The sequence below is a fragment of the Anopheles ziemanni genome, chromosome 2, assembly GCF_943734765.1.
Source record: "Anopheles ziemanni chromosome 2, idAnoZiCoDA_A2_x.2, whole genome shotgun sequence".
In the NCBI taxonomy this organism is placed as follows: domain Eukaryota; kingdom Metazoa; phylum Arthropoda; class Insecta; order Diptera; family Culicidae; genus Anopheles; species Anopheles ziemanni.
In genome coordinates, this window is record NC_080705.1 from 10775598 (window position 1) to 10802756 (window position 27159).

Sequence of the window (27159 nt, forward strand, 5' to 3'; positions counted from 1 at the left end):
GCGGGCACGGGGACGGGCCCCACCGGAGGTGGAGGGGGGGTTAGCGAGGGCCGGCGCAAGGACACGGTGGGCGACGTGCTGGTGCTGGCCTTCAACATTCTCGCCCAGACGACGCCGAAGGCGCGCGAGCAGGTGTCGCGGAACATACAGGCGGTGCTGCGGCAGCGGGGGGTGCACCTGCGGAAGCACTACCCGGAGGTGTCGCAGCGGTTGGCCACCTTTGTCGAGGGCTCCACCGACCGCTTCCTGCCGGTGACGCTGCACCCGCGCGACGCCGTCAGTGGCCGGTCGTTCGTGTGCATCATCATGCCCAACTACGGCGACTCCGATCGCGTCCAGTTCCCGGTGTCGGAGAACAGCGACGATCGCGTCATCACCATCGACGTGGGGGCCTCCGATCTGGGCGACGATCTCACTAGCAAACTTTAAACATTCCCTTTTTCCTCCGTTTTGCACACTCGGATGACAGGTAAGTACAGTAGGGTCAACATAGACAGCGGCTCCCGACGGTCAAGGGCCACAAGAGGAGACAGATCGGTTGCTTAGAGAACCTACGTTGTAGGCCTTTGGTAGCGTCTTTTCAAACAAAGTTCTTAACTCTAGAAGCTTCTCTATATTCATTTTTAGTTGGAGAACCGCTTGAGAAGACTTTGTAAGCTACATTGGTCATCTTACTTTACACAAGTTGTCCCGAAGCCTTCTTCTCAAGGCATAAATTCTAAACTAAGGAGAGCGATGCCTTCAGGTCTCCTACTGGATCTTCTCTCCTCATCATGCAGGCTGATTTCCTTATAGAGCCTCGTGTCAATTCCATCAACAGTCAAAGATACTTTCATGTTTAAAGTTTTTAAAGTCTCATATATCTCTCATAAAATTGTGTTCGACATATTGTTCTCGCAGATGTGGGTTAATGAGTAACTTTTGGAAAATTCCTCCACATTTTGAAACAGTTATGTCGAGCAACCTTGAGAGGTAGGATACAGCATTCTTCAGGTCTCCTTTTTGCCTATTTTTAACCTAACCTGATAAGATCCTGATCTAATGTCTGAAGTCAGGGTTATCTAACCTAGTTCAATACTTGATAAGTATAAACAATAGTTTGATTTATCGATTGGACCTTACAAACATGTCTATTGTAAGACTCTTTAAAACCATATTCATCGTGTGTGCAAAACCGAATTCGTATCCTACATTCGAATTAGTTATCGAATTCTGTACCAACACGTTTTGTACACATTGTTCCATTATCTTCGGTGTACGAAAGGTGTAGCCATGTTAGATTATTTAGTATCGTTGCTATCTATCATCTATCGCTATTGTACCTCAACTCGGGGGGACAAAACCTAGTGTGTATTAGTTTGCAAACACTCCCAGTACCTTTGGAAACTTTTAGTACATTCGAACACATATCCTTAGTACGCAGGCACAACGAACTCGCCCGCCATTGAAATCGAAGGCCATCGGCCAGTGCCAAGCGGTTCGGGACGAGTTTTGCCAATAGATAGCCAATTTCGTTACCGATAAGTGACATTCGTTTGTTGCCGAATACGAATGTTACAGTGGTAGTTTGTTTTCAGGTTTTTTGATTTCATATTTTCTAAAACCAATGGACGCACGATTAGAGCTACATGTTAAAAAAAAGGACTATATTATAAAGAACAAAGGATAATAACGAAAAACAAAGTGACAAACCGAACGATGAGCAAACAGAAAACCGCGTTACGTGTGTAGTGTGTGGCTGTATTGTAGCTAGTCAAAGGTAGGTGGAAGTTTAAAAAAAAAGTTAAAAAAGAATAGCGAAAGAAAGCAAGAAACCCCTCAATAAAATCGACACTAAACGCCAAAAAAGAGAGAAACCAGTTTTTTATACCTAGCGGAAGTAGGATAAACCGAATTCTGTAGCTTAGAAACATATAAACCAAACAAACACTAGCAAAAAATAACAAGTAATGAAACGAATAACAAAACGGCCCTCCGGTGTCGTTAGTATCGTGGCAAACAAGCCACTGTTCGGTCGGTAACGATGTCTTCTTAACATTAACTTAATAAAAAACCAACCAAAAATCATTCCTCTACCCTTTTTCCGCCTGTCGCTTGGGAATCTTGCCGCGTGGAAACTTTACGTTCCATTTTCCCATCTCGCTCCATTTTTCTCGTTCGAATGGCTTTAAAGCTCGTCGCAGCAAAACGAACCCCGTAATGATATTGACTGAACTCATACTCTCGACCTCTCTCTCTCTCTCTCTCTCTCTCTCTGTTACTCTATCTCTAACTTTCTGATGTTGCTGCTCGGAAGGGTTCTAGTGAATGCCCCCTCCCCATCCGCTAGTGGCTAGTAATTGGAAACCGTTTTTTCTCATCTTACATAGTTATAAAGAAAATAGTGCAGAATGTGCAAGAGCATAGCAAGTAAAAGGAAAACGCGCAGCAGACATAAATAAAACCAATTTTATATCTTTCTACGTGTGTTCTAGTGAGTAAGTGCAGGCAGTTGTGAGCTTATTCCGGGACAGAAACAGAGAAACGACATAAAGGAAAGGAAGGATGAACAATATTTGGCGATTCAAAAATAGTTTTTTAACACCTTCAACAATGAAACTTTTGTTATTGCTTTTGCTTGCAATGATACTTATTTTTAAGGTTTTTTTAAACCAAGAAAAATTGCGCAGCCCTAAGCCAACGAACCAATTTACATCCAAGCGTAAGTCTTGTTTTTATTATACTCAAAACATACTGCTTGGCATAAAAATAACAACAAAGATGATGAAAGACAAAAACAAAACAAAATACAATTTTACTGAAAACTGAAGAATGAAGGAAGCAAACAAATAAGAAAAACTGTCTGATACTTTACGGAACGGGAAATAATTATAAATAAACTATGGGATAGAATGTTTTATATTTTAATTTCTCACTCTCTCTTTATGTCATCCTTTCTTAACATCTTTGAAATGAAAGGAACGTGACCACCAACAACTTTATGACACCCAACCCTGGCACCTCCCAGCAAACGAACCGCACCTCCGAAAGGCATTGAAATTCTTTTTGATTGACACGAAGGGTGAACCCATCCTCCCTGTTTTTGCAGCCCGTTTCGATGGCAATGGGCGAACGAAAGGTTGCAGAAATTGCGCCATCAGGCTCGAACGCCGGAACAACAGCATTCAAATACCACAAACTAACCCATTCCACGATTCACAGCTTTTATATGCGCTATTCCAACAACACATCCTTCACGGCGACCTAAGCTAGTCCCCGGCCACTTTCATCCCCTTCTTGTTTTTGTTTTTATTTTCCCTTCCTTATCCTCGCGGGCGAAGGACGCACCGGTTTGGCTTGTTTCGGTGCAGTGGTGGGACATTTCAGCGCGAGTCATGGGAAGTTCTCGCGGTGTAACCCCCCTCAAGCTCAACATGAATGTACGTTGCAACACTGGAATGTGAGGTCCCGGTTTGGGCCCCTCTTATCACCGTGTCCGCTGAAAGCATCGGTGTAGACGAGATCGAAAATGAAACACTCCGCTTTTGCAACGAACGCAGTACCAGATGGGAGCAGCCTCAACCAGCTCGCGCACAACAACCGTGTGTAAGAAGCATTATTATTCGGATAGGAAGGGAAGAAACACCAGAAAAGGGAAAAAAGGTGCAAGTTGCAGCAGCTAACACAAGAAAAGTGGTTCGAGTAGACGCGAAACCTAACCAACCAAATGTTACTACGTGTGAAGCATTGTTTCTTAACGATGAAGAAAAACCGGGGCGCGCGAAATCAGCTTAAGATAACACAACAGCTAGCCAAAGCTTTCCTCAAACATTCGTTACATCGGCTGTGATACCAGTCACGCGGTTACGAGCCTGTGAGGGAAAGCATTTTCTTTTAGTTTTACCACGGAAGGAAAGGAATCAAACAAAATAAATAAGGCATTAATCACACAAAACTAAGACAAAACATGAAAACGGAAAACTAAACATATTCAGTTCAAAATGGAAAACTAATCAAAAAAACATTAACTCGAGTTAGACAATAAGTAAAGATGCATACAAAATACATCCGTTCATGCCGAATGAATAAAAACGATGTACGACGCGAACAATATCCTTTTCGTGATAAAATGTACATTTTTCTTTAATGTAAATTATCAAACATTCCTCTCATTTTACCTTGATTGCATCGTATCGAGCACAACAGCTATATATCAAATGAAACTATTGAATTTAGTTACCCATGCCATGCTTTAGAATAACGAACATGTAAACAACACATCAGTAACAACCTTAACGAGAGATCGAAAAACCCACGTGTTTTTCGTGTGTTTGTTCAGAATATTCAATTCCATCGCCTAGCTTTAATCGATGCTTACACGAAACAAAGAATCTCGATATGCTTCCGTTTTTCGTTACACATCACAACTGTAAGCCGAAATATTTTGTAAATCTATGAACTAAACAAGTTTAGCATTCCGGTAGGAGACTGCTCTACATGAAAAACGAAACTTTTTGAAACAAATTCACATTCTCAAGTCGTTTGTCCTCGTCAGTCCATTTCAGGGTTCATAAAACTTTGTTGCATTGTTTTTCAGAGTAAGGTCATTGCGATAGTTGAGAATCCAATAACTAAAATTATTCGTCAGGCTAGGAAGAAGAGTTGCTTTAAGCAAAGGCACGTGAAAGTGAAAGTCGAAAGCTTATTTAATATTTTCTAAAAGACATAAAAATACATTCAACTGTTGGCATTTGTGGTAAGACGAGGAGGATATGAGATGACGCGGAAACGCATCAACGGTAACTCGTTACACATTTAGCAATAAATCTTGAAAACTTTAAACGAAATTCTCCATAACTAAGCGAATGAAGGCAACAAATATTAAAAGTCAACCAACTCTGCATTCAACATAATAGACTCGTACATAACGTCCCACGAATCTCCCCCCCCCCCCCCCCCCCCCCCTTTGGCCCTCAGTAAACAGGACATTCCGGACCGGAAATCGATGCTTCACGGTCCGTTGTATTCTAAGCTAGATAAACTACGCCAGCTAAAAGTGCAACATGTGGGATGATGCAGAAGGAAGCAAAGAAAATAAAATGAAATCGCCAGCAATGGAAAACTCACAGTCGAAAGGATTGCTAGCCAGAGAGGAAAGGAGGCCCGAGGCATGTTGAAAATCGCGAGTATAAATAGAAGAAGAGCAAATAAACCCAGCAACAAACCATTATATATTAAGATATATTGTATTTTACTATTACCTAATGAATAAGGAAACCGGACAAAATATAATACTTGTTAAAAATTGCACATCGGTAATATGGGTTTTCATAAGCATTAGTTTTTCTCTAGTTGCTACTATTTTTAAACCCTACAGGCAACAAATGGCTTGAAACCTTCTTTAATTTTTATTATTAGCTAATCATTTTATCCGCCAGCTTTATAAGTTATTTGAAAGAAATCAATTATTCAACCAATTAATTCACTTATAAAAGTATGGTAGAACAAAATCGACGATTCTTCATGGTATATTATTTAAATCGCCAATATCAACTACTTTCGATTGCTATTACATTTCATAAACGTTATATTTTGTAAACAAAGCTTCTGATTGTGCTTAATTAGGTTGATTGTTAAAATATTCTCAGCATCCGATTATCTTTTACATAAAACCTAGACCATTGGAACCATCTATTCACCTTCAGCTTCCCAATCAGCATACCGTATTTCACCGGCACCAAAATGTGAATGAAACACAAGCCACAAATCGGAGTCGTTTTCTAACATCCGCTTTCTACCATCAATTCTACTAAATCACGCCAAAGTACACACTCATCGGATGAAACAGTGTACATTAAAGTGTCTTGTAATGAATATCACTATATTTTCATCAACCGAAACAGAACGAGGGAAGGACGAAAGCTAAACATGAATTTCAATACATAAAAAAAGTCGAAACAAAATTTTTTGGTTTCGATGCTTCTCTATCGATGTTGATTTTGTGTTCCTCTTGTTCCATTTAACGCAGGATGAACAATCAGTTATATAGTTTTTTCCACGAGTAAAATATGTGACGGACCCTTCGAAGGAGGGTGAACGTAAGATTGACATCATTTAAGTTTTAATGTACTACTAGTTCCTATTAATGTGTTTGTGTTTACCAGCGATGCTTAAAAGAATAGATTGTTCTTACACCGTAAAAGAACTATAGCAGAGGGAAACGGAATCACAACAATATATTTTTCATTCCAAAAGCACAATTGGAGTAGTTTCGTTCATAAGATACCAACCTCATAAGATAACTCCAACCATTTTATTTGGTTGCATCTATTTCACCTTTGTTTCTTTCTTTATGGTTCTTTTTCCTCCTTGAATGACAACGAACATTTTACAATAAAACGATCTGGTTTTATTCAAAAGCAATTGCTGTGCATAGTAATGCTTATATCAAATGTTCTGTTATTACTTTAATTTGGTAGAAGTGAAGAGAGAGAGGAAACAAAGATACTATGAACATCTTCACTGGTGAGGTAATCGCTTTATGTTTGTGTTAATCGACGATATCACGGATCATCATTCGCGTGTAAGACAAACCACGCCTGTCGTTTTTGAAATATTTCCACGACATCGTAGTAAGATCATTTGTTGCGTTCATATAACGCGCGTTCAAATTGGAACGGTAGCAGTTATAGTACCACCAGGCTCCGTGATATGCCTTAGCACAATTCCCTTTATCCGCTTCGTCATTGTCGCGATCGAAAGTAGTAAACTTTTGATCCTTGTGGTTCTTCATCGAATCTCCTGCTGTCCCTGAGTATGTCCCTAACTTCTTCAACACATACAACTCCGATTCGTTCCCTATCTCAAACTCTCCATACTTAGCGTATCCGTAGTTTCCATGAAAATCTTTCATTTCCACCAGCAGTTCATGCGCTCGGTTTTTGGTAATTTGATGCACGTATTCTAGCCCAAGCCAGAATTCCCCATCCAAACTTCCGAATCCATTTCGGTACTCCGTCCAATTCGTATAAAAGTCTACCGAACCGTCATACCTATGCTGAATAACAATCCAGCCGCCATCGAACTTATTTTGCTCACAAAAGACCTCGAATGGTTCGGTGTTTACCTCAATTTTGATCATGTAAGTATCCGATACACTGAGAGCTTGCCGACATGAACTTACTGGATACAAAAACTTAAATAACCTAGTGTTAAATTTTGCTTGCATACTAATATTTTGTACCGTATCGATAAGCATGTCGAGAGTATTCTTGTATTCACCTATTTTCTTAAGCTCAGAATCCGACGTTTCTTGGATATGCTCCATCTTGGGTATCACATGATTCTTCAACGCCTCCAATTTGGTTCGGGTATTCTCGTTCGATGCTTCCATACTCTGCAAATGAAACAAACATAAATGTAATACAATCGAAACAAACAAAAATGTTTTTTCAGCATAATATTATTGTTTGTACCGAACAATATTCAGTTAAACAATTTGAAATTTGTTTCATAAACTGGAACCATAACACCAGCAGTCGCTTCAGCTTGTCGAATGTTTCATTCTTTGCGTTCTTTATTTCATAAACTAGATTTTCAAACAGGGCTTGAATGAATTTAAAAGAGTTGTTTTTTCATCATTGAATCTCCTGCTGTCCCTGAGTATGTACCTATACTTACTATACTATACCTTATTATCCATATTCTCTCCTAACTTTATGAGCTTACGGTACGACATTTTCTGGAATGTTTTGCCTTGAGCATACTGTTGTTGCTGAATTTGTTCCATCTTGTGTGCGTCAAAATGATTGGCGGATTGTTATTTTGTAACTGTCGATAGTTGTGTTTTTGACTTCTCCGGCAAGTTTAATGTCAAAATATTCTTCCGGATAGCAGATGCGATTTATTTTATAAGCTTCTACACGTAAACTCTTCTACTTTAAATTTTGTTGGTCCTGGCTCTTTCCTGGCACGGTATTTACTCGATTGATCGATTGTTTTAGGGTTGTAAGCATATTTCGTATCTGCTATCCGGATGAATATTTTGACATGAAACTTGCCGGAGAAGTCAAAAACACAACTATCAACAATAAACAAAATAACAATCCGCCAATACCTGCGCACAGTTTGAGCACCAATTTCACCTCACTTTTTGAACACAGTAAGGTTCGCTATATTGTTTTTGTTTGCCTTCACACTCTACAAAGAAGAAAACATCAATATCGCAGCATTCGAACAGTATTCCATAGTTGAGCAGCTTGTTTTCGAAAGATTGTTTCATCCACTGTTATTTCGTGTCAACTTACCTTTTTCCAAGAATCCTCCATTGCCTGCATTCTTGTCTCGAAGTGCATGAGCATGTTTTCCTGCAGACGTTGTTCCATTTTCTGCAAAAAGACTTAATTGTCAGTCATCTTCAATAAAGTTATTTTGACGATGTAAGTCAACTACCTTCAGCGAACTCTCCATGGTTGCAATCAAATTTTGCTCTACACCTTGCAGTTTGTCCTCGAAACTATCTAGTTTGCTCACTAGTTTATATAACTCAATACTATTTATAGCCGTGGTAGCTCGAGCTAACAAAACAACACCTAAACACAAACCCACGAGGTAACCGCAAATATTCATGGCTCTTGTTATACTTGCACACACAATCGAATTGAGTGATGAAATACGACTGCAGCCGAATTTACAGGAAACGAATGATGAACTCATGTTCTTAGCTATGGTTCAAATATTATCACCAACACTGAACCAAACGCGATTACGCGAACCAAAATACACTCTATTTTGACAAAAACATGTTCTCACTGGGTGACTCATAAGTGATTATGATTTCACTTGTAATGTTTTTGTTTCAACATAATATTATTGTTTCATAAACGGGAATCATAACACCAGCAGTCGGTTCAGCTTGTCGAATGTTTCATTCTTTGCGTTATTTATTAGATTTTCAAACAAAGCATCAAAGAATTTAATAGAAATCTTTTTTCGTTAGTTGAAACATCTCAAAAACACAACTTTCAATGGATCACGCTGTTGAATATACTTGATTTTATGTCACAAACAGCGTCCAGTCCGTGAGCTGATTATGTTGAACATTACTTACCTTCGCTATTCAAATAAAAGTACTCCTGGGTTGCGTGTTTTATTTACCTTAGCCATGAAGGGGACCAATTTTCTTAGATACACTGTGGTGCAAAATTGATCGGACACATCTGATAGCTTCGTTGATTCGCTCGTTAAACTTGTTTTATAATTGTTTCCCTCCAATTTATATTTTTTAAATATTCGTTTTCCTTCGATACATTAATGTTCATCATTAATCAATTTTTTATAATGTGTAATATTTTGCTAAAAAATTTTTTTCAACGAAGCTTTGAAAACCGCTGTGCATAAGTCACCGGACACCCATTGAAACCATCACACAAACAAACGATAATAATGATTAAACTAGTTTCAGTGTATGAATTGATGCATAAATGAATTTTAATGTCACTAATACTACTACAAAACATTAGTCCTTATTTTTGACAATAGTTGAAAGCTCACAATGGCCGAAAGGAAGAAAACATCGGTCATTCAACGAAGTAATGTTATTTCACTTCACAAACGCGGTGAAACTATTCGTAAAATTGCTGAATATCTTGATATTTCAAAGTCAATGGTATCGAACATCATTTCCCGCCAAAAAACCACTGGTGGGATCGAAAATCGCCCCAGATGTGGGCGTCCACCGGTTCTTTCACAACAAAACAAGCGGTATTCGGCACATTCTGTTAAAAAAGATCCGTCATTAGTGGCGAAAAGTTGGCTGCCGATCTGGAATCCATCTTCGGAAAACCTCTAAGCCGGTTCACCATCAGCAGAGACTTGAATGAAATAGGAATCAAGAGTCGTACACCTCGGGGAAAACTATTCATAAGTGAGCAGAACATAATGAAGCGTTTGGCCTACGCCAAGGAGCACGTAAACAAACCAATGTCATTCTGGAAAAAAGTACTATGAACTGATGAAAGTAAGTTCAACGTGAGAGCTTCAGATGGACGTGTTACAGTTTGGATAACTGACGGTAGCTCTCTAGAAAAAAAGAATATGCGTGGAACTGTTAAGCATGGCGGCGGATCAGTTATGGTATGGGGTGGTATGTTCTATGCTGGAGTGGCCACCTTGGAGTTCATTGAAGCGATTATGTTCAAAGAAGACTACAAAGATATTGTGGAACGTAATATCTCTAAATCTACCAGGAAATTCGGTTGGGCAGCCACTTTGTGTTTATGCACGACAATGACCCTAAGCATAAGCCGAAGCATGTGACGGAGTATTTAGCCCAAAAAAACATCACTGTGCTGAATCACCCTCCCCAAAGCCAAGATTTAAACCCAATCGAGCATCTATGGGATAAAATTGGACGAGAACTGCAAAACAAACAAATCCCCAACAGAAAACAATTGATGCAGGAGATCGAAGCTGTATGGAACTGTCTACGTCCAGAAACAACTAACAACTTGGTCGCATCCATGCCAAAACTCTTGGCGGAAGTTATTAAGAACATAGGAGGACATACACATTACTAATACAGTTGGTTAAATGAACTATTAAATAGAAAAATGTTATTTCTGCATGTCGTCCGATCGTTTTTGCACATTGAATTTGAACTATTTTGTGTCTTTTGTTGTAGGAATTTTTTTATGCAATATTATACGGTATTTTATATTAATTTTACTGAGATCCAATCTGTCAATCTGTCATTATCTCGATCGAATGTGGTAAATTTTTCATACTTGTGGACTCGCATCGAATCTCCTGCTGTCCCTGAGTATGTCCCTAACTTCTTCAACGCATACAACTCTGATTCGTTCCCTATCTCAAACTCGCCATACTTGGCGTATCCGTAGTTTCCATGGAAATCTTTCATCTCCACCAGCAGTTCATGGGGTCGGTTTTTGGTAATTTGATGCAGGTATTCTAGCCCGAGCCAGAACTCGCCAACCAAATTCCCGAATCCGTTGCGGTACTCCGTCCAGTTCCTATAAAAATCGACTGAACCGTTGAACCTATACTGGATCACAATCCAGCCACCTCCAAACTTAGTTTGTTCGCAAAGTACCTCAAATGGTTCTGAATTTTCCTCTACATGGATCATGCGTCTGTGGGAGGGTTTACTCACATGACGACATGAAGAACCAGCATATAAAAAGGAAGCCTCGAGTATCTTATTGCTTATTTCCGTCAGAGTACTCATATTTCGTACCGAATGTGTCAACATGTCAAGAGTTTTTTTGTTCTGTCCAAAATGCTTCAGCTCAGTTTTAATCTTTTCCTGGATGATTTTTGTTTCAGTCGTCAGTTGTAGCTGCGTATTGTCTATCCTGGAAATCAACTGATTCTTCACTTCTTCTTCGCTTACCTTCACACTCTGCAAACGAGCCAAATTAAGAATTTTACAAAATTGAACTGGTATGATTTTCAAGATTGTAACACCAACGCCTACTGCACACTTTCTTACCTTGATAAAAGATTCTTCCATTGCATGCATTCTGGCCTCGATCGTCTCGATCTTTTCGTTGATATTATTTTCGTGCTTGGTTAACCTCTCCTGTAGACGATGCTCCATTTCCTACAAAGAATCGATATTTTTCTTTCTTTATCATCGTGTTTTCACTTAAGTTGTGCTGGGAATTTAGATTCACCTTCATCGAACTCTCCATAGCTGTCTTCATAGTGTGCTCCATCTCTTGCAATTTGTCTTGCAATTTGTCTTGCAAGACGTCCAGCTTTGTTATCAAAAGCTCGATCTCAAAACCACCTATTGCCATTGCCAGCCTGGCTGATAAAACTACACCAAAGCACAGCACCAACATATAACTACTATTATTCATGTCTTTCAAATTGGCTTATTGCACTAAAACACACAGTCCCAACGACAGATGGTAAACGACTGAGGATCGTGAGGATTCGTTTGGTTCAGAGAAGCAAGAAAGAACAAAGAACGTTTATTGAACATGTGTTCTAAGCGATAACGGTTAGTCGGTAACCACCAACACAGGCTAAAAATATTCGGAACCTCATTTTGTCAGAAATATATTTCTGCCTTGTGATTAGTCATATTCTCTTCAATTTGTGGATTTCAAAATCATAAATTGATGATCTCTATTGCTTTAAATGGCTTGTTTTTTAGCATAAAGCTAAAATTGCTATCATTCGCATTAAATTACTCCACTCTTCAAAAACAAATTTTGGTCTCTCCAATTTACGAATCTTTACACAATTTAAATGCAATTTTCTGCAGGCTCCAACATTGCGTCGCTTGTATTGCACCACCCTGTGGAGCATGCTCGTGAGTTCATATCACAATCTGAGTCAAGAAAAAGAATAGGCAATGTTGGACGTTATCTCGTATGGCTATTCGCGGCTTCTCTTTCCGACTCAACAAACGCACGTGTTTGTTTTTTTACAAGATCGCATGCTATCGCTATTTTTAATTTCGCAAAAACAAGAAGCAAAAAACCCGGCCATAGTGCAACCAAACAACCAGATGATAATGGCGAAAGGTTGCAATTCGATGTGTGAGTAAACTAAGATGTTCTCAATTTATTAGCATTTTGCATTTGAGTAAGTTTATTTGCAAAAGAGAATTTCGTACTTCATTTTCTCGGTAGCCAGCCAAAGTCAATTAAAACATGTGTTATTTAACGAAGAAAAGTGTGTAAACTTTTTTTTAAACTAAAATTTGCAACCAATTCTCGCCGGTAATTTAAATTTAGCTTTGTAAAAACAGGTTGATTTGTTCATCCTACGGGTTGAAAAATTATCTTTCAAAATAAGAAGAGAAATCTGTCTCATACATCCATTCAAACTGTTAAAAGAATGCATTTTCATTAAAAATTTTAATAGTCGAAATCATCCTGCACGGCTACAAAACTACATGTAAAAATAGCACTACATCAGGTAGCAACAAGCAAAGTTACTTACCAACGGAAACTTTCTCAAAGGGCAGCTCTATTGCCCGGGACACAATTGACAAACGAACAATGACGAGTGACTGCCGGCGCCATCGTAGGAAAAGTTTCGCAGTAGTGACAACACTTCCTGTGACACTCAACACCCTTCTTACCAGTATTCGGTTGATGCGTCGTTCTCGACGATTCGCGTTCTCGTTACGATAATGATGCCATAAAAGTTTAAAATATCGGTAACACCAACTGCAAAGTGAGGGGAAACAACTTTTTGCAAAAACAGTTTTATAAGTCGAAGTTAAATTATGTGTTGGTGCGGGGTGAATTGGTTGTTGCTCAACAAGCAAAACAGTTGAACTTGTAAAATATTTATTTAATTGTAGTCGAAAAATTGATTCTATCTTTGAGCTGTGCGTAAATCGAATCATTCCACCATATTTCTTTCGAAAGCATCAGAAATAAAACATTCAACCGCACAACATCACGTAGATTTTAGTGTTGAAAATTGTGAATCGCACTTTTTATATTTCAAGCAATAATTACAGAAATTATGCGAATTATGTTCCAGCATTACGCGTTTTGTTTTGCTGCTTGCGGAGTTTTGCTAGCTTAAAATGGTGAGTTCTTGTTTGTATTCTTTGCCTGGTGTCTCCACAGAAGATAAGCTTGACTTACTTGAATTACTTACTGCACTTATACCTATCCATTACTCTAAATACCGCCTGGTATACGTTTCTTTTACGCTCGAAGCTCCTGGCTTCTTCCAAAAATCCCGCCCTTCGCGGTAAGCGACTCCTAATTTGCCCCGTTTCTAATCTTTTAACTTCTCTTCGTATCGCTAACTCCACCCTGCTGGCTGTTGCCCTCGTGATCCCGCACGTTAAAAGTGCTCACTCCGGACGCAACGATCCGAGGGGGGCACCGGGAACGTGCGGTACACGGTGCGCAGGCCGGTCTCACTTACAATTAATTGTTCATAATCTTTTCCTCGCTGCTGAGGATCGCGGACTTTGATTTTTACTTTGCAATCGATGTTTTTTTTTCATAATTCGATTGGTTTTATGTACAAGCCTTACGAGCTACGCTGAAGGGTAAGTCCCTGAAGGGAAAGAAAGGGAAGTATAGAGTGGTGAACTGAATCTGCCAGCTCTAGAGAGTTGTTTGTAAAAGGGTGCAGTTAAAAACGGAGCTACAGTTCTAGTGAAACCAGCGGAAAAAGTCTTTCGGGTGAGAAAAGCTCAAACGTTCAAGGGAGGAAACCTGTGCACGATGAGTGAACGATGGATACGATAGGATGATGCACACGATGAGTGTTCGGGGAATGTAAAAAGGAGATCGGAAACTCGACTCCTTTCGGGAAAGGAACATTCGTTTTGCAACCTGAGATTGGTGCAAAGATTTCATTGTTAAATATTTTCTATCATCTCTCTCCCTCTCTCTCTCTTTCTCGATATCAAGTATATAATGTTCTGATGTAATTCTTTTTCTCGATCATACCCTAGGATAGGTATAACATACACTCTCTAGTTTTACTTTGGGAGGGAAGATCACTAACAACTACCACATCACTAAACGCATCGAGTAGTTCTAAGTAGGTGCTACTAGGAGAGGCTGCTACTACTATACACAAGAGAGTTTTCTTTTCCACACGTGAATTCAATTCCAACTCCACCTCCACTGCCTAGCTTATTGAGCCACTTTCGATTCGAATGGTGTACAAAAAGTGTCTACCATCTAACATCAGCTACTTGCTTACTTCAAGAGGGCTTGAAGCAGCCAATTGTTGCGTATCGACACGCGTCTTAATACTAAGAACAGTTGTAGTGATAACTCGTGCGCATCCGGGCGAGCAATCAATCAATGATTTGCCGACGGGATGGTACTCGCTCCTCTGCCGACATCGCTAGTCGATGGCGCAATTCCTTCGTTACATCATTGTTCAGTTGTTTTGATTCGACCGTCCCGCGTCGCGCGATTTTTGGACAGCATCGTCTGTCGCTTCTATCTGTTTTTTTGTTTCTGCTCTAGTGTTTTCTTAGGTACGACCTGACTCAGTCAGAAAATTCATTTCGAATACATTACAACGGCCGCTTTCGAGTGACGTTCGAGATCCCTTAAACTCTAATTAAGCAAGCACAATAAATAGCGTTCCAGCCGTACGGGAGCACAGAGCATTGGATCGTTCCAATTGATTTTATACATTTGTCACCGTTGTGCTGGGAGGGAAGGGGAGGGGAGGCGAGAGGCCAGCTACTGCGGCCGCCCACGAAATGTCGGCTTCAGGAAGCGAAAGATAGCGGCCACGATGGAACTCGAGACGATCCAGAGGATCGCCACCAGAACTATACAAACGCCGACCACACGGGATCGGACCGGGGAAAGGTGGTGGCGGTCGCGGGGCACTTCCGCTGGAACCACCGACCACGCGCACTCCTATTAAATGCTGCCCCGAACGCGGGCCGTCGGCTCCGGTCACGCGTAGCTCTGGGCATAGTTGGGCTGCTGTTGCGCCTGCGCCTGCTGAAGCGTTCCGGCGCCACAGTGCTCCGCCAGGTGGCCACTGAGATGGTGCGGCCCCCCGCCACCGCTGCCCTCGAGCGTGAGGTTCACGTTGCAGGTACCCCGCTCGACCCAGTGCTTCAGCCGGCCGCGCAGCTCCTCCAGACTCTTCGATTTGGCCTTGTTGATGCGCTTGTACTTGACGTCCTTCGGCTTCGTGACCGATCGGTGGTTCGACATGACGCGGTTGAAGTTGGTGACGGCTCCCTGGCCCTTGCAGCCGCCGCCGACCAACGCCGACGGCGTATCGCAGTCCCGGTCCGAGTCGACGTCGCAGCTGCTGCTGGTGATGATCACCGGCGCTGTCGTCGTCTGCTGCTCGGGCTGATCCGTCGAGATGCACTTTTCCGTGCGGTTCTTAAACTTGTCCCGCTTCTCGGTGACCGCATCCGGCTTCGGCGAAGCGGGCCCCGACGACGCCGACGTTGCCGTCGTGGGCGACACACCCGTCGAGGCCTGCGATGCGGCCGCGTTCTGCGGTTCCGGGTCCTCCTCCACGCTGTACACGGTCTCGAGGATCTCCGGTCGGCGCAGGAAGCAGTTCGAGCGCCGGGTGTTGTTGTACTTCAGGTTCGTCTCGATCGCGTCCGAGATCGAGCGCACGATCGTGACGTCGTTCGACATCTTGTTCGAGCCGCAGCGGGACTTGAGGCTGCCTCCGCCGCTGATGATGCTTCCGCCGCCACCGAAGTAGATCGAGCTGTTGCAGTCCGAATCGACGTCCTCGAGCACCACCGCCGAATCGGAGTCGTTGAGCGAGTCCAGGTCGTTGCTGTTGCCTCCGCTGTGCATCGGCGCGTCCATGCCCACGTCCATGATGCCGTGGTCGATCAGCCGGCTGGTGAGCGCCTCGATGATCTTCTGCTGCCGGTAGATCGTCAGCTCGCGCTGGTAGATGACGTTCGAAACCTGCTTCTGCTTGCGCATGATACGAGACTCCAGCAGCAGCAGCTGACTGGTGAGATAGTTCAGCTGCTCCGCCTTTTCCTTCTGCATTCGGTGGGTTTGTTCTTGCTGTTTGTTGAAGAAAACCGAGAATAAAATCCATTAGTCAAAGGAGTTACTTGAAATCTCACAAAGAACCTTAAACTATCCTTTCTTTTATTTTATGTAGCATTCCCCACTAACAAAACACAGTTAACCTCATTATAGATCGTAGGAGAAAAGCTTTCGTGGTTCGTAAACCAGAGAGAGCTAATAAATTGTACCCACGATATACTTCCACCTTTGTTCATGGAATTTTCTTTACATTTCCTCTAATGAAGCACCTTCTGCAAAATAAGTCATCTCGTTTAAAATGTATGTACAGCTTGTTCGCTTTCTCCGCGCTTTGCAATTTCCACCAAACGCCACGTGAGGCGCATTAGAAAAAGCACGATCGATTCTTGTACTTTTCTGTCGACCAAAGTAGCCATAGAGTTTTGCCATTCTTTTTCTTGCTCCTTCCATACTTGCGAGGGCAAGTAACGAAATAAATAGATTACCCCAAGCACACCGGGGATTTTCCTGGCTAATGGAAACTCGTCCGGGGTCACGAGCAGCATGTTCCATGTTTATGCCTTTTCCTCCTCCTCCTTCAAGCGTAAACTTTTCAGTAGCTTCATCCAATCGGTTTGTAATACCTTTCAGAACGTTGTCGATAAGCACGTTTGATGAGGGATTCCCAGTGCAACCGCGTCGAATAACGAACAGAGGTTGAGATAATACCATTTTTGAAGGGGTATTTCTTTGAAATGTTTAAGCTGACCCCTTTTTTAAGGATGCCTTAAAAACAATGGGAAAGTAATGAATGAAAAAAAACCTTGTAAAAACATCTCTATCGCACAAAAAACTCTACTAACTTTCATTAATTAACATAATTAGCGATAAATGGCTATAATTGTACAACAATTTTAAACAAAAAACTATGACAAATAAGTGACTCAAAAATACCGGCCAGTGCGAAGGTTTGGTAAGGCTACCGAAACACACAAAAAAACACAACCCGATTTTACCTTCGATTAACGCTTGATAGATCGACCTCGTTCGGAACAGATGAGAACCGCTATAACCGCTTCCCGGAGGCTCGGAGCGTTCCCCCGAGCCGATGGCAATCAATCCACGTTTTCTAAATTACCATTCGTTAACTCGTTTTCCAAACCCGGAACAGCGAGGAAAAACACATTTCCCAGCACGTTTGGCCGGCGTGACTCTGTTCCGTTTGACGTTTGGAAAAGCTAAACAAAAACCTTCCACCTCGGTCGTATCGAACCGGTTGTAACGAATTACTCAAGAGAGAACCCAAGTCTTCGCGCAACCCCCAGCCACCGTATTTACCCTGGCTTATTCCAAAATCTAATTTGTGACTCGTTCTGTCCAGTTTACTGTTTTCCGTAGTTTTTTTTCTCTTTCTGTTTTGGCGAACCGTTTGTTTTAGTCATGAAATCGTTCTCCCGGCCTTTGTGGATCGATCGGCAGAACCTTTGGCGAGACGTGTTTGACTTGTGATAAGCGATCCGGGAGCCCGGGTAGGGTCGGTTGGGAAAAACACAGTTTCCAGGTGACTTCCAAAGCCGATCGGCACTGATTTATGGCGAAAGTCAGCGCACCGTCGGAGGTGAGGAAAAAATTAATGAGGCACAATTTGGCAGATGCGTTGTCGTTGGTGGCAAACCCGTCTGGAAGTGAGCGACGGTGGCCCCGGTAGGGGGTGGAAGAGATGTGAACCTCACCTAAAAGAAAAAAAACAGCCTCCATCTCAGCCGGCCGGTTCCAATCTAAGTCTTGCTTTCGCTAATAGTCGAACCATTTCTCAGAACCATGAAACATTCCAAACCCAAGGTTGGTTTGTGAGTGTTCAAGGAGTTAACCAAATTATCGGCGAACAAAAGTTTTTCTTCCAAGCCCCAACCTTTTCCCGGTGGAGTCTTATCGTTTACTTCTTATGCTTCAGGTCCAAGAACGACAAACGAAGAAAGTTTCCACCACCACCACCACACTTTCGTCACCATTTGCCTGATTGACCTGTTGCGAGCAAGTAAGACGTCGACGAGCTTTATAGTGCTTTTATTTAACCCTCAAACGTGTCGACGGTGCCTTTTTCCCGAGCTTTATTAATCACCTGCGACCCGACGGGAGACGATGAAGTCGACTGACAGTGGGGTGTCAAAGTGTAAAATTTAATTTTCCCACATCAACCACGTGCCGGGCGTGAACAAATAGCGAAAACCCTTACACGCGTGCTCGCCCCCCCAAAATCGGCCGTCATCGCCTCACGGTCCAAAAACCACAATCCTTTGACTCGGGTTGCGTGGTGCGGTTCGAGCACGGTCTGTAATCCTCCTGTTGCCGAATACTTACGAGCGGTTTAAAACTAGCGAAATTGGGCGCACAAGAACCCATCCATTCAACCGCACGATCCGCGACCGTCCTCAGCCCCAGCTCATCCAACGACACACGACCGTTGCAGAACACAGCTCGCTCCATGTTCGAATGTTGTGGCATTTTCATGTCAGAAATATGCTTTCGATGGCTTGGCGGTGGAGGGGAGGGAAAAAAACCTAACGCTACGCTCAGCCGAGGATTAGCTCCGGCAGAAGCGAGAGAAATGGGAAAAAGGTCGCCCAGCGTGGGATTTTATATTGAGTTCCATGAAGAAACAAAACGAAACCAAAACCCTCGAAATGTTACCAATTCCTTCCAAACCACCCACACCTCCCACGTCCCGGGCGATTTTCCCAAAGGAGTGAGAACACCGGTACACGCTCCAAGGTGAAAAACAAGAGAGCACTCAAACTGTGTTTAAGGAAAAATAAAAACCCACCAACATCATAACCCATCAGCCGCGTCGGGATGTCAGAGATTTGCTGATGGGGTTAGAAAAATTGATTGGATTTACCTTTCGCTCGGAAGCATTTGTTCAGTATTTTATTTAGTTATGTTGTATTACGCTATGCCGGTGTGTGGGTGGGTGTCTGGTGTGTGTTTTTGCTTGGTAACATACGTTCGGAAACCGTAAGCCCCCCACGGGAGAAAACATTATGTTTCCAAACCATTTGATTGCTCGTGGGAGTCTGCGAGCAGTTTTATTACACCGTACGTCGTCGTTCTGATAAGTTGTACAAATTCCAACGTGACGAACATTTTTCTACAATCGAAGATGATGTTCTCGAAGATACGAATTATATTTCTCTTTAAAATTTTTTTTCTTTTGATGTGATGTATTCCTCCGCTGTTTTTGAATTAACTTTCAAATTAAAAACTACTCATTGCCTAACAGATATGTTCAATTCAATAGAAATATCATATTGAAGATAGAAAATGATCAATAGTAATATTTTTCGAAAAAAGAGGGAATTCAAATAAAAAACAAACATTGAATAAACTTTATGACGTAATTGACTTAGGTAAGATGGATTTCTTTGCTTTGTAATACAGTATATTCTTGTGTAGGAAACGCACCTTTCACGTTCTTTCTTTTTATGTTTTTAAACCCAAAAAGTAAGGTTTTAAATCCTCAAATCTTTTTATGACACAGTCTTCGATTTTATACAAAAATAATTTAAAAAAAACTGAGATCATAAAAGTTTTTCTCTACAACAATTTAACTTTAAAAACCAACTTGAAAACTGGAATAAAAGATTTACCTTACAATGGTTAAACTGATTTGAAAAGGATTGAAAATAGAATTGTAAGACCATACAAGAGAAACCTGTACTACAATGGAGTACCGGAAGATATAATGAAGACACGGTACGAGCAAAAAGAAAAACCTTTCCACTATGCAACCGATCTACGATTATCGCCTCTCGTATATGTGGAAAAACACCCATTGTATAACACGCACGGCTTGCTCACGGACAGAGTGACACCGGAACAGCAGGTGTCACCTCCCAATCAACCTTCGAACCCCGGTCGGAGGTAATCGTATTAGATGGCGGTGGAAAAGCGGGTGCCGGTTGTCGTTGGGAATAATTTATCATGCCCATTCGCAACAAACACACATGCGACCATGGGCAGGAAAAACCTTTGACTTTTTTACTTCCCCCCGCCTCAAAGAGTGTGGAGAGTGCGAATCGTGGAAAGCGGGTTTTTCCGACCTGGAAACCATGGGAAGAGATGGTGTCACATTCGGATCTTCTTTGAGCGATTTTTGTATCTCCATCTTGCGGCTCCAAACAACGTTGCCGGAGGTGTCAACCCGATTGGAAAACGGGCCGGAGGTCCTTAGGCGACCATTAACGATAACCTCCGGAACGATGCCGGATGATGATAATGGCGTTGATGGATTAATTCGGTCCTCCTGCGTTAAATTGAGCGCATCCAGGCTAACGTAATGATATGAAGTACTGGCGGCAAATAGAATCCCTTTCGCCGCAAAACGAAACCCTCGTTAACACTCCGCTCCTTCCGGAACCGAAGGGAGTTCCTGTCCGCGGCGTCACCTTCCCGCCACCGGGTTTTTCCTCCGTACCTGCAGCGAGTAGGCCTTCTTCCAGGCCATGATTTGCTCCGATTGATTCCGGCACCGAGTGCGAAGCTCGTTGATAATGAGATGCGCATTTTTCATGTCTTTTGGTTCCTCCTGCGAAAAGGGAAATAAAGTAGAACAGCGAAGTAAAAGTTAGAAGAGTTGGAAAAGGATAAGTAGCTTTGTGCTACTAATGCTTGACTTCTGCTACGAAACAAGTAAACAAACGCCTAATTGGATTATCTGCTGAGGTGACTTGAGCAGCAGGAAAACCCAGTCAAGTGGTTCTAACGAGTTCATAGGCTTAGAAGATGGGTTTCCCGCGTTTCGGTTGCGCCCCGGGGTTTAATCCTTTCCGTAGAAAGTGGTCGATAGTATACATCCATTTTTAAACACAGGCTTATCTCGATACATCCATCCTTATGGCTAATCAAATATTCCACACTAATTAAGGACCGCCGATTCGCCCCCCGTTGCCACTCACTTTAAACCGCGTACCTACCTCCTCGTTATCACAGTTGTTTTGCTGGTCAGTCGCCTCACTACTCTTCACGGTAGTCGCCGGCATCTTGCTCCTCAGGGGACACTCCGTCGATGATTGATTTCTTTTGCGGTTCGCTTGCGTCGCGCAAGCGATCTCTTCCGTGCGCCTCCCCGGGGCCCACCACTTCCAGTGCCCCTGCCGTGAAATGGTGTCACCGTTAGCCTGCCAAATTTCTCCAAACCACTCTCCCAAAAAGCTCCCCGAACCCCGGTGTCGTGCCGGTTTCACTTGTTGCCGCTTTTGCCGCGCTCTCGAGTGGTTTTTTGCTCTACGTTCGTTCCGATTTCAAGTCCGCATCGGTTGTTGCTGCTGCGCTGCTGCCTCTGTTGCCGCTGGAACCGCTGGTCATGATCTTCCAGGCCGCACTATCAATCATCCCGTGTTCCGGCGTCGGCAGCCGGTGGCGCATAGTGGCAAAAACAACGGAAAGATATGATAAATGCGAACCGGTGCTGCAAGGAAATATAGATAAATGAAGGGAAAATTAATTACAAGTGTCTAGGGCCGGGTGAAATGATGATGTGGCCCACTCGCCCTAAATTGCCTAATAAAATAGAAGATATACAGAGAGAGTAAGGGACCGGTTCGAGTTGACATCTTTTATTCTGATTTTATTGGGTCGTTTTGTTTCTTTTTATTTCATTTTCTTTATCATACTTGCGCAACTGGTTGTGCTTCACCAAATGGTCCCACTTTTTTTTACGCCGCACACGGGATTATAAATGCCGAATTCCTACAATTCCTCTTCTGCGAATTGTACTGTGTACGACTCTCACAGCCGTCCTTCGCAGAATCGTTCTTCTACTGCAGCTCCCGGGAGGAAATGATTTCAATAAAGAATACGCAGCGGTCTTTCATTAGAAATTCAATCCATCATACACGAGCACGCATGCCGGTGCAAAGTCAGCCCTTTTTCCGCGGAACCACGGCAAATCGGATACAAAATTAATGACGCTCACTCGATCAAAAATAAAACATACACATGAATATGGGGGGGGGGGGGGGGGATGGGACAATTTGAACACAATCTCAAAAGTAAACCCACGTGCCACCAAATCCCCGCTCGACGGAATTCCGGTTGATCGGATGTGTAATTTTCTTTGCCGCCCCAAAAAGAAAAAGGAAATTCTATGGTGAAAACGTGCGTTGCACATAGGGATGTTTTCTTTCAAAGAATATTTCTTGTAACCTAAGCAGATTGCACGAGAAAAGCTAGAGGGTATTGAAGCTCCGAACGACCGCACGAGGGAAGACAAATATTGCTCCCATTGCTCAGTTCGTGCCGGAAAATGCGGACGACAGCAGCACATCGACAACGCCGCGATAATGTACAATCTGACGCTGGTAACGATTCTAAAGCATGTATCATCAACCGGAAGATCACGCTGGAATATCAACGATGGCGTTCCAAATAAACGCACCATAACGTGACATTATGTTCGTTTTTCATCGAATCGTGAAGCCATTCGTTCTTCTTCCTCGGTGTAGGTAAATGCCCCGCCTCCCTCTAGCGTCCCGAGTGGAGTAGCGTTATCGAATAAAGTCATGACATTCTGCCAGGCTGTTAACCTTCATCGGCCGGGGCGCGGTGGCACGAAAGCGCAAACAATATCGCCATGATCCGGTGGCATCTCGACGAGTCGCGGTTCGCCCTGGAAAGGAATGAAGCTGTTCTTTACCACCCACCCGTTCCAACCGTCGTTCTTATGCTCGTCCTCAGGGCGTCGGCATTGTTTGGCACATTTACATACACGCTAACGACACGACCATGCTCAAGTGAGACGATAGAAAATCTCTCAAAGGAATCCCCCAAAGATAAACATGTCAATTATGTGGAAATTCACTGCACTCGCGCACGGTTTCGCACAAGTGCTTTTCAATACCTGCCTCCAACGGCGATCAATATCCTCATACAACCATTTATCAGTTACCTTGAACAGCCGTCGTATTCCAACTGTCACCCCCGAGCGAGAACGACCGTTCCGGAGCACGCGACAACGGGGTGGCGTTGATATTTATGGTTCTTTTCCCCGGCTTGCGAGTTGCTTTTCGTTCGCCACGCAAACGAGGACTCTCGATTGATTTTCCATCAGTTGTCAGGGGGTGGCCTTTCGTCCTACAGCGTCCCGGGTGCCTCCATGCATCCTTTTAATAGTGTGGAGCACTCGCAACGATCTGCAAATAGCGGAACGATGGTGGAACAAAATTCTGTAGGACTCTCCGCACCGCAAAGTTCCTCTCGAAGCTTCCAGACGGGACATTATCGATTGACGTGGTTGGACACACACACACACGCTTTGTTCAATGCCCGAAAGCGCAAACTGTTTCGAACCACAGCTTTCCCCTCCCAGCAACCAGCAACAATTATTGGATTTTAATGACCCCGTGCAGCTTTCGAACGGAGGGAGGAAAAACCTTCGAGTGTTGATTGTGATAATATGTTCATGATTGAATTCATGAGAAGTACATAAATAAAGCTGTCAAATAGATTCACAAACTGAGAAAAAATATTTTAAGATCTTTCGGATTTAAATTAAACCGTTCTGCTTCTGTTATACAAGAAATGAAACGTTCACCTTTGATAAACAATGTACCTTACAGCGAATGAAATGTGTACCGAGTGGAAAAGCTTGGCTTATGATTTCCCGCTCTCAAAACATTTGCCTTTCGAACAAACAAATTCCATACGAATGCGTCCGAACGAATAACATCAACACACTGCCCTTTCATTTCCAATGCGCCCGATCAAGCAGAAACAGGGGGGAAAAACTCGCCGGGAAATTCGACGCAAGAGGGGCCGAGCCATTCGAGTGCAAGACGTTCCTTCCTTCGAGCTTCAGCCTTTCCCGATCAACTTCAACCGAACGCGGAGAGGCTGCCCGAACCCGTTTCGCTTCCGTTGACGTTTTGTTCGGGAAAATCACCAAACCATTTCCATTATTTACTTTTCCCCTCGTTCTCGTTTTTCTCGCAAAGCCAAATCCGGCGGCGCTTGCTTGGCTGCACTGCGGTCGGGGATTCCGGAAAACTCCAGCTGCCTTTCGCAAATCGGCTACCGTGACTGTTGCACATGGTGAGATTTTCATACCTTTTCCTCGCCGAAGGTCCTGTTGCTCGTTCCCGGAGCGGTAGTGGAGGGAAAAATACAGAGGTAGAATGGCCAGATGGAATTTTGTTCATTAAAATTGTACCATTTCCATTCTCTAGAAATACCCCTAACGAGTTGGGATGTTATTTTTTACCCCAGCCTTCCACCTCTCCTCGTCGGCCAACGTCCGACGCCCGGGACAAATGCGGCAAAAGTATGCAAGAAAGAAAACTTATGACTTTTCTTCCGATTTTTGACTTACGGCATACGCCTTTCGAAACGATAGCTACGGTTTTGCATCGCTCGAACCAATTTCAGTCTCGTTGCGCATGGTGGTGGAGGAAAGGGAACGGACGTCCGAAAGCTCATAAAGCAAAGTAAACCCGATTCGGGCAGTCAAGTGGAATTGTTATTTGTAGTGGAAGAACTCATCGCTTTCAGAATGGGAGAGGTGAGTAATAAACTTTGTTCACTGGGAACTGCAACAAGTTGAAGACTTTGGTTTGAAAGTAAAAGGAAATGTGTTCCAATAAGTTGGCTTAACTTACATGAATCAAAAAAGGGTAATGAGTTTAATGTGTTCTGAGCCTCGTGCACTATTATCACCAACACTGAGCCAACTGATCGCGAACATATGTTGGCAAACACACATTCTTCCTGTGTGACCAATAACTTTATGGTACACCTCATCTTATACCACAAACTAAGGCGAGAGCGTGAACTGATTATGTTATCTCGGACGGTGATTCCCGACTTTGCATTCTGATTCGTCGAATGCTCTTGTCTACGGGGTTTTCATGAAAGGGTTATGTGTTGTGACAAATTGGGCTGACACCAATATTTGCTATCATGTACTTTTTCCACTTTAGTTTATTAAGAAACAAAATGTCACGGAATAAAGCCATTCCTCCAATGTAAAATGTCTTTCCAATTTACCCCAATCATTTTATTTGGTTAAATTTCTTTCATCCTTGTTTTGATCTTTTTTGTTCTTTTCCATCCTTGAATGAAAACAAACATTTTCCTATAAAATGATCTGTTTTTATTTATAAACAATTGATGTGCATAGTAATGCTTGTATCAAATTCTGTGTTATTACTTTAATTTGGTAGAAGAGGAGGGGGAGGAGGAACAAAGTTGCTGCAGCTGATGAACATGCAGCTGATCACTGGTGAGGTAATCGTTTTATGTTTGTGTTAATTAATGATGTCGCGAATCATCATTCGCGAGTAAGACATACCACGCCTGTCGTTTTTTAAATAGGCCCACACCATCGCACTACCATCGTCTGTTGTGTTCTGATAACGTCCATTCAAATTGGAAACGTGGCACTTATAGTACCACCAGGCTCCGTGCCAACGATCAGCACAATTCCCTTTATCCGATTCGTCATTGTCGCGATCGAATGTGCTAAACTTTTTATTCTTGTGGTTCTGCATTGAATCTCCTGCTGACCCTGAGTATGTCCCTAACTTCTTCAACACATACAACTCAGATTCCCTGCCTATCTCAAATTCTCCATACTTAGCGTATCCGTAGTTTCCATGGAAATCTTTCATTTCCACCAGCAGTTCATGGGGTCGGTTTTTGGTAATTTGATGCAGGTATTCTAGCCCGAGCCAGAACTCGCCATCCAAATTCCCGAATCCGTTGCGGTACTCCTTCCAGTTCTTATAAAAATCGACTGAACCGTCATACCTATGCTGGATCACGGTCCAGCCACCTCCGAACTTAGTTTGTTCGCAAAGTACCTCAAATGGTTCTGAATTTTCCGCTACATGGATCATGTGTCGGTGGGATAGTTTACCCAAATGACGACATGAAGAACCAGCATATAAAAAGTAAGCCTCGAGTATCTTATTGCTTTTTTCCGTCAGTGTACTCATATTTCGTACTGAATGTACCAAGATATCAAGAGTTTTTTTGTTCTCTCCAAGTTGCTTGAGCTCAGTTTGGGTCTTTTCCAGGATGGTTTTTCTTTCAGTCAACAGTTGCTGCTGCATATTGTCTATCCTGGAAATCAACTGATTCTTCACTTCTTCTTCGCTTGTCTTCACACTCTGCAAAAGAAGCAAAGATCAATAAAAAAACACCACCAGCTTGAACTTCATAACTGAATTTACAACATCAATTGCACGCTTCCTCACCTTTTTCAAAGAGTCTTCCATTGTGATCATTTTTGACTGAAATTTATTATCCATCATCTCGATTTTTTTGGTTAGCTTCTCTACAAGACGTTGTTCCATTCTCTGAAAAATATCGTCATATTTCTTCTTAATTTCTGGTATTCACTTAACTTAAGTTGAAAGTTTAACTATCACCTCCATTGCTGCCTGCATAGTTTGCTCTATCTCTTGCTGTTTGTCTTGCAAGTAGTCCAGCTTTGTCATCAAAAGCTCCATCTCGAAACCTCCTATTGCCATTGTCAGCCGGGCTGATAAAACTACACCAAAACACAGCACTAACATATAACTATAATTATTCATGATTTTCAGGTTGTTTTGGAAGGTCTTAAACAGACGACCAGAACGAATGATGGAAGACGACTGAGGCTGAACTGCACTCGTTTGGTTCGAAATGG

At 42.6% G+C, this 27159-nt stretch overlaps 4 protein-coding genes across 4 annotated transcripts in view; 1 reads left to right on the forward strand and 3 right to left on the reverse strand.

Annotated features, from left to right (window-relative positions):
• LOC131281555 (uncharacterized) overlaps positions 1 to 429 on the forward strand; it is a 69060-nt gene extending 68631 nt beyond the window's left edge. The window contains exon 9 of the mRNA XM_058310900.1: positions 29 to 429. Coding sequence (XP_058166883.1) covers positions 29 to 429 — 401 coding nt within the window. The remainder of the gene's footprint in view (positions 1 to 28) is intronic.
• Positions 430 to 6529: 6100 nt separating this feature from the next.
• Positions 6530 to 11596, reverse strand: LOC131281576 (ficolin-1-like). Its single transcript, XM_058310922.1, has 3 exons — positions 11489 to 11596; positions 11390 to 11398; positions 6530 to 7375 (listed from the first exon to the last, which is right to left on the reverse strand). The coding sequence occupies exons 1-3, from the start codon at positions 11594 to 11596 to the stop codon at positions 6530 to 6532; spliced, it is 963 nt and encodes a 320-aa protein (XP_058166905.1).
• Positions 11597 to 13920: 2324 nt separating this feature from the next.
• LOC131282865 (uncharacterized) lies at positions 13921 to 21668 on the reverse strand. Its single transcript, XM_058312409.1, has 3 exons — positions 21449 to 21668; positions 20950 to 21060; positions 13921 to 16511 (listed from the first exon to the last, which is right to left on the reverse strand). The coding sequence occupies exons 1-3, from the start codon at positions 21512 to 21514 to the stop codon at positions 15411 to 15413; spliced, it is 1278 nt and encodes a 425-aa protein (XP_058168392.1). The 5' UTR covers positions 21515 to 21668; the 3' UTR covers positions 13921 to 15410.
• A 4106-nt stretch (positions 21669 to 25774) lies between these two features.
• Positions 25775 to 26464, reverse strand: LOC131281598 (ficolin-1-like). The gene has a single exon (XM_058310944.1). It carries the CDS (start codon positions 26462 to 26464, stop codon positions 25775 to 25777), a length of 690 nt encoding a protein of 229 aa, XP_058166927.1.
• Between the last annotated feature and the right edge of the window lie 695 nt (positions 26465 to 27159).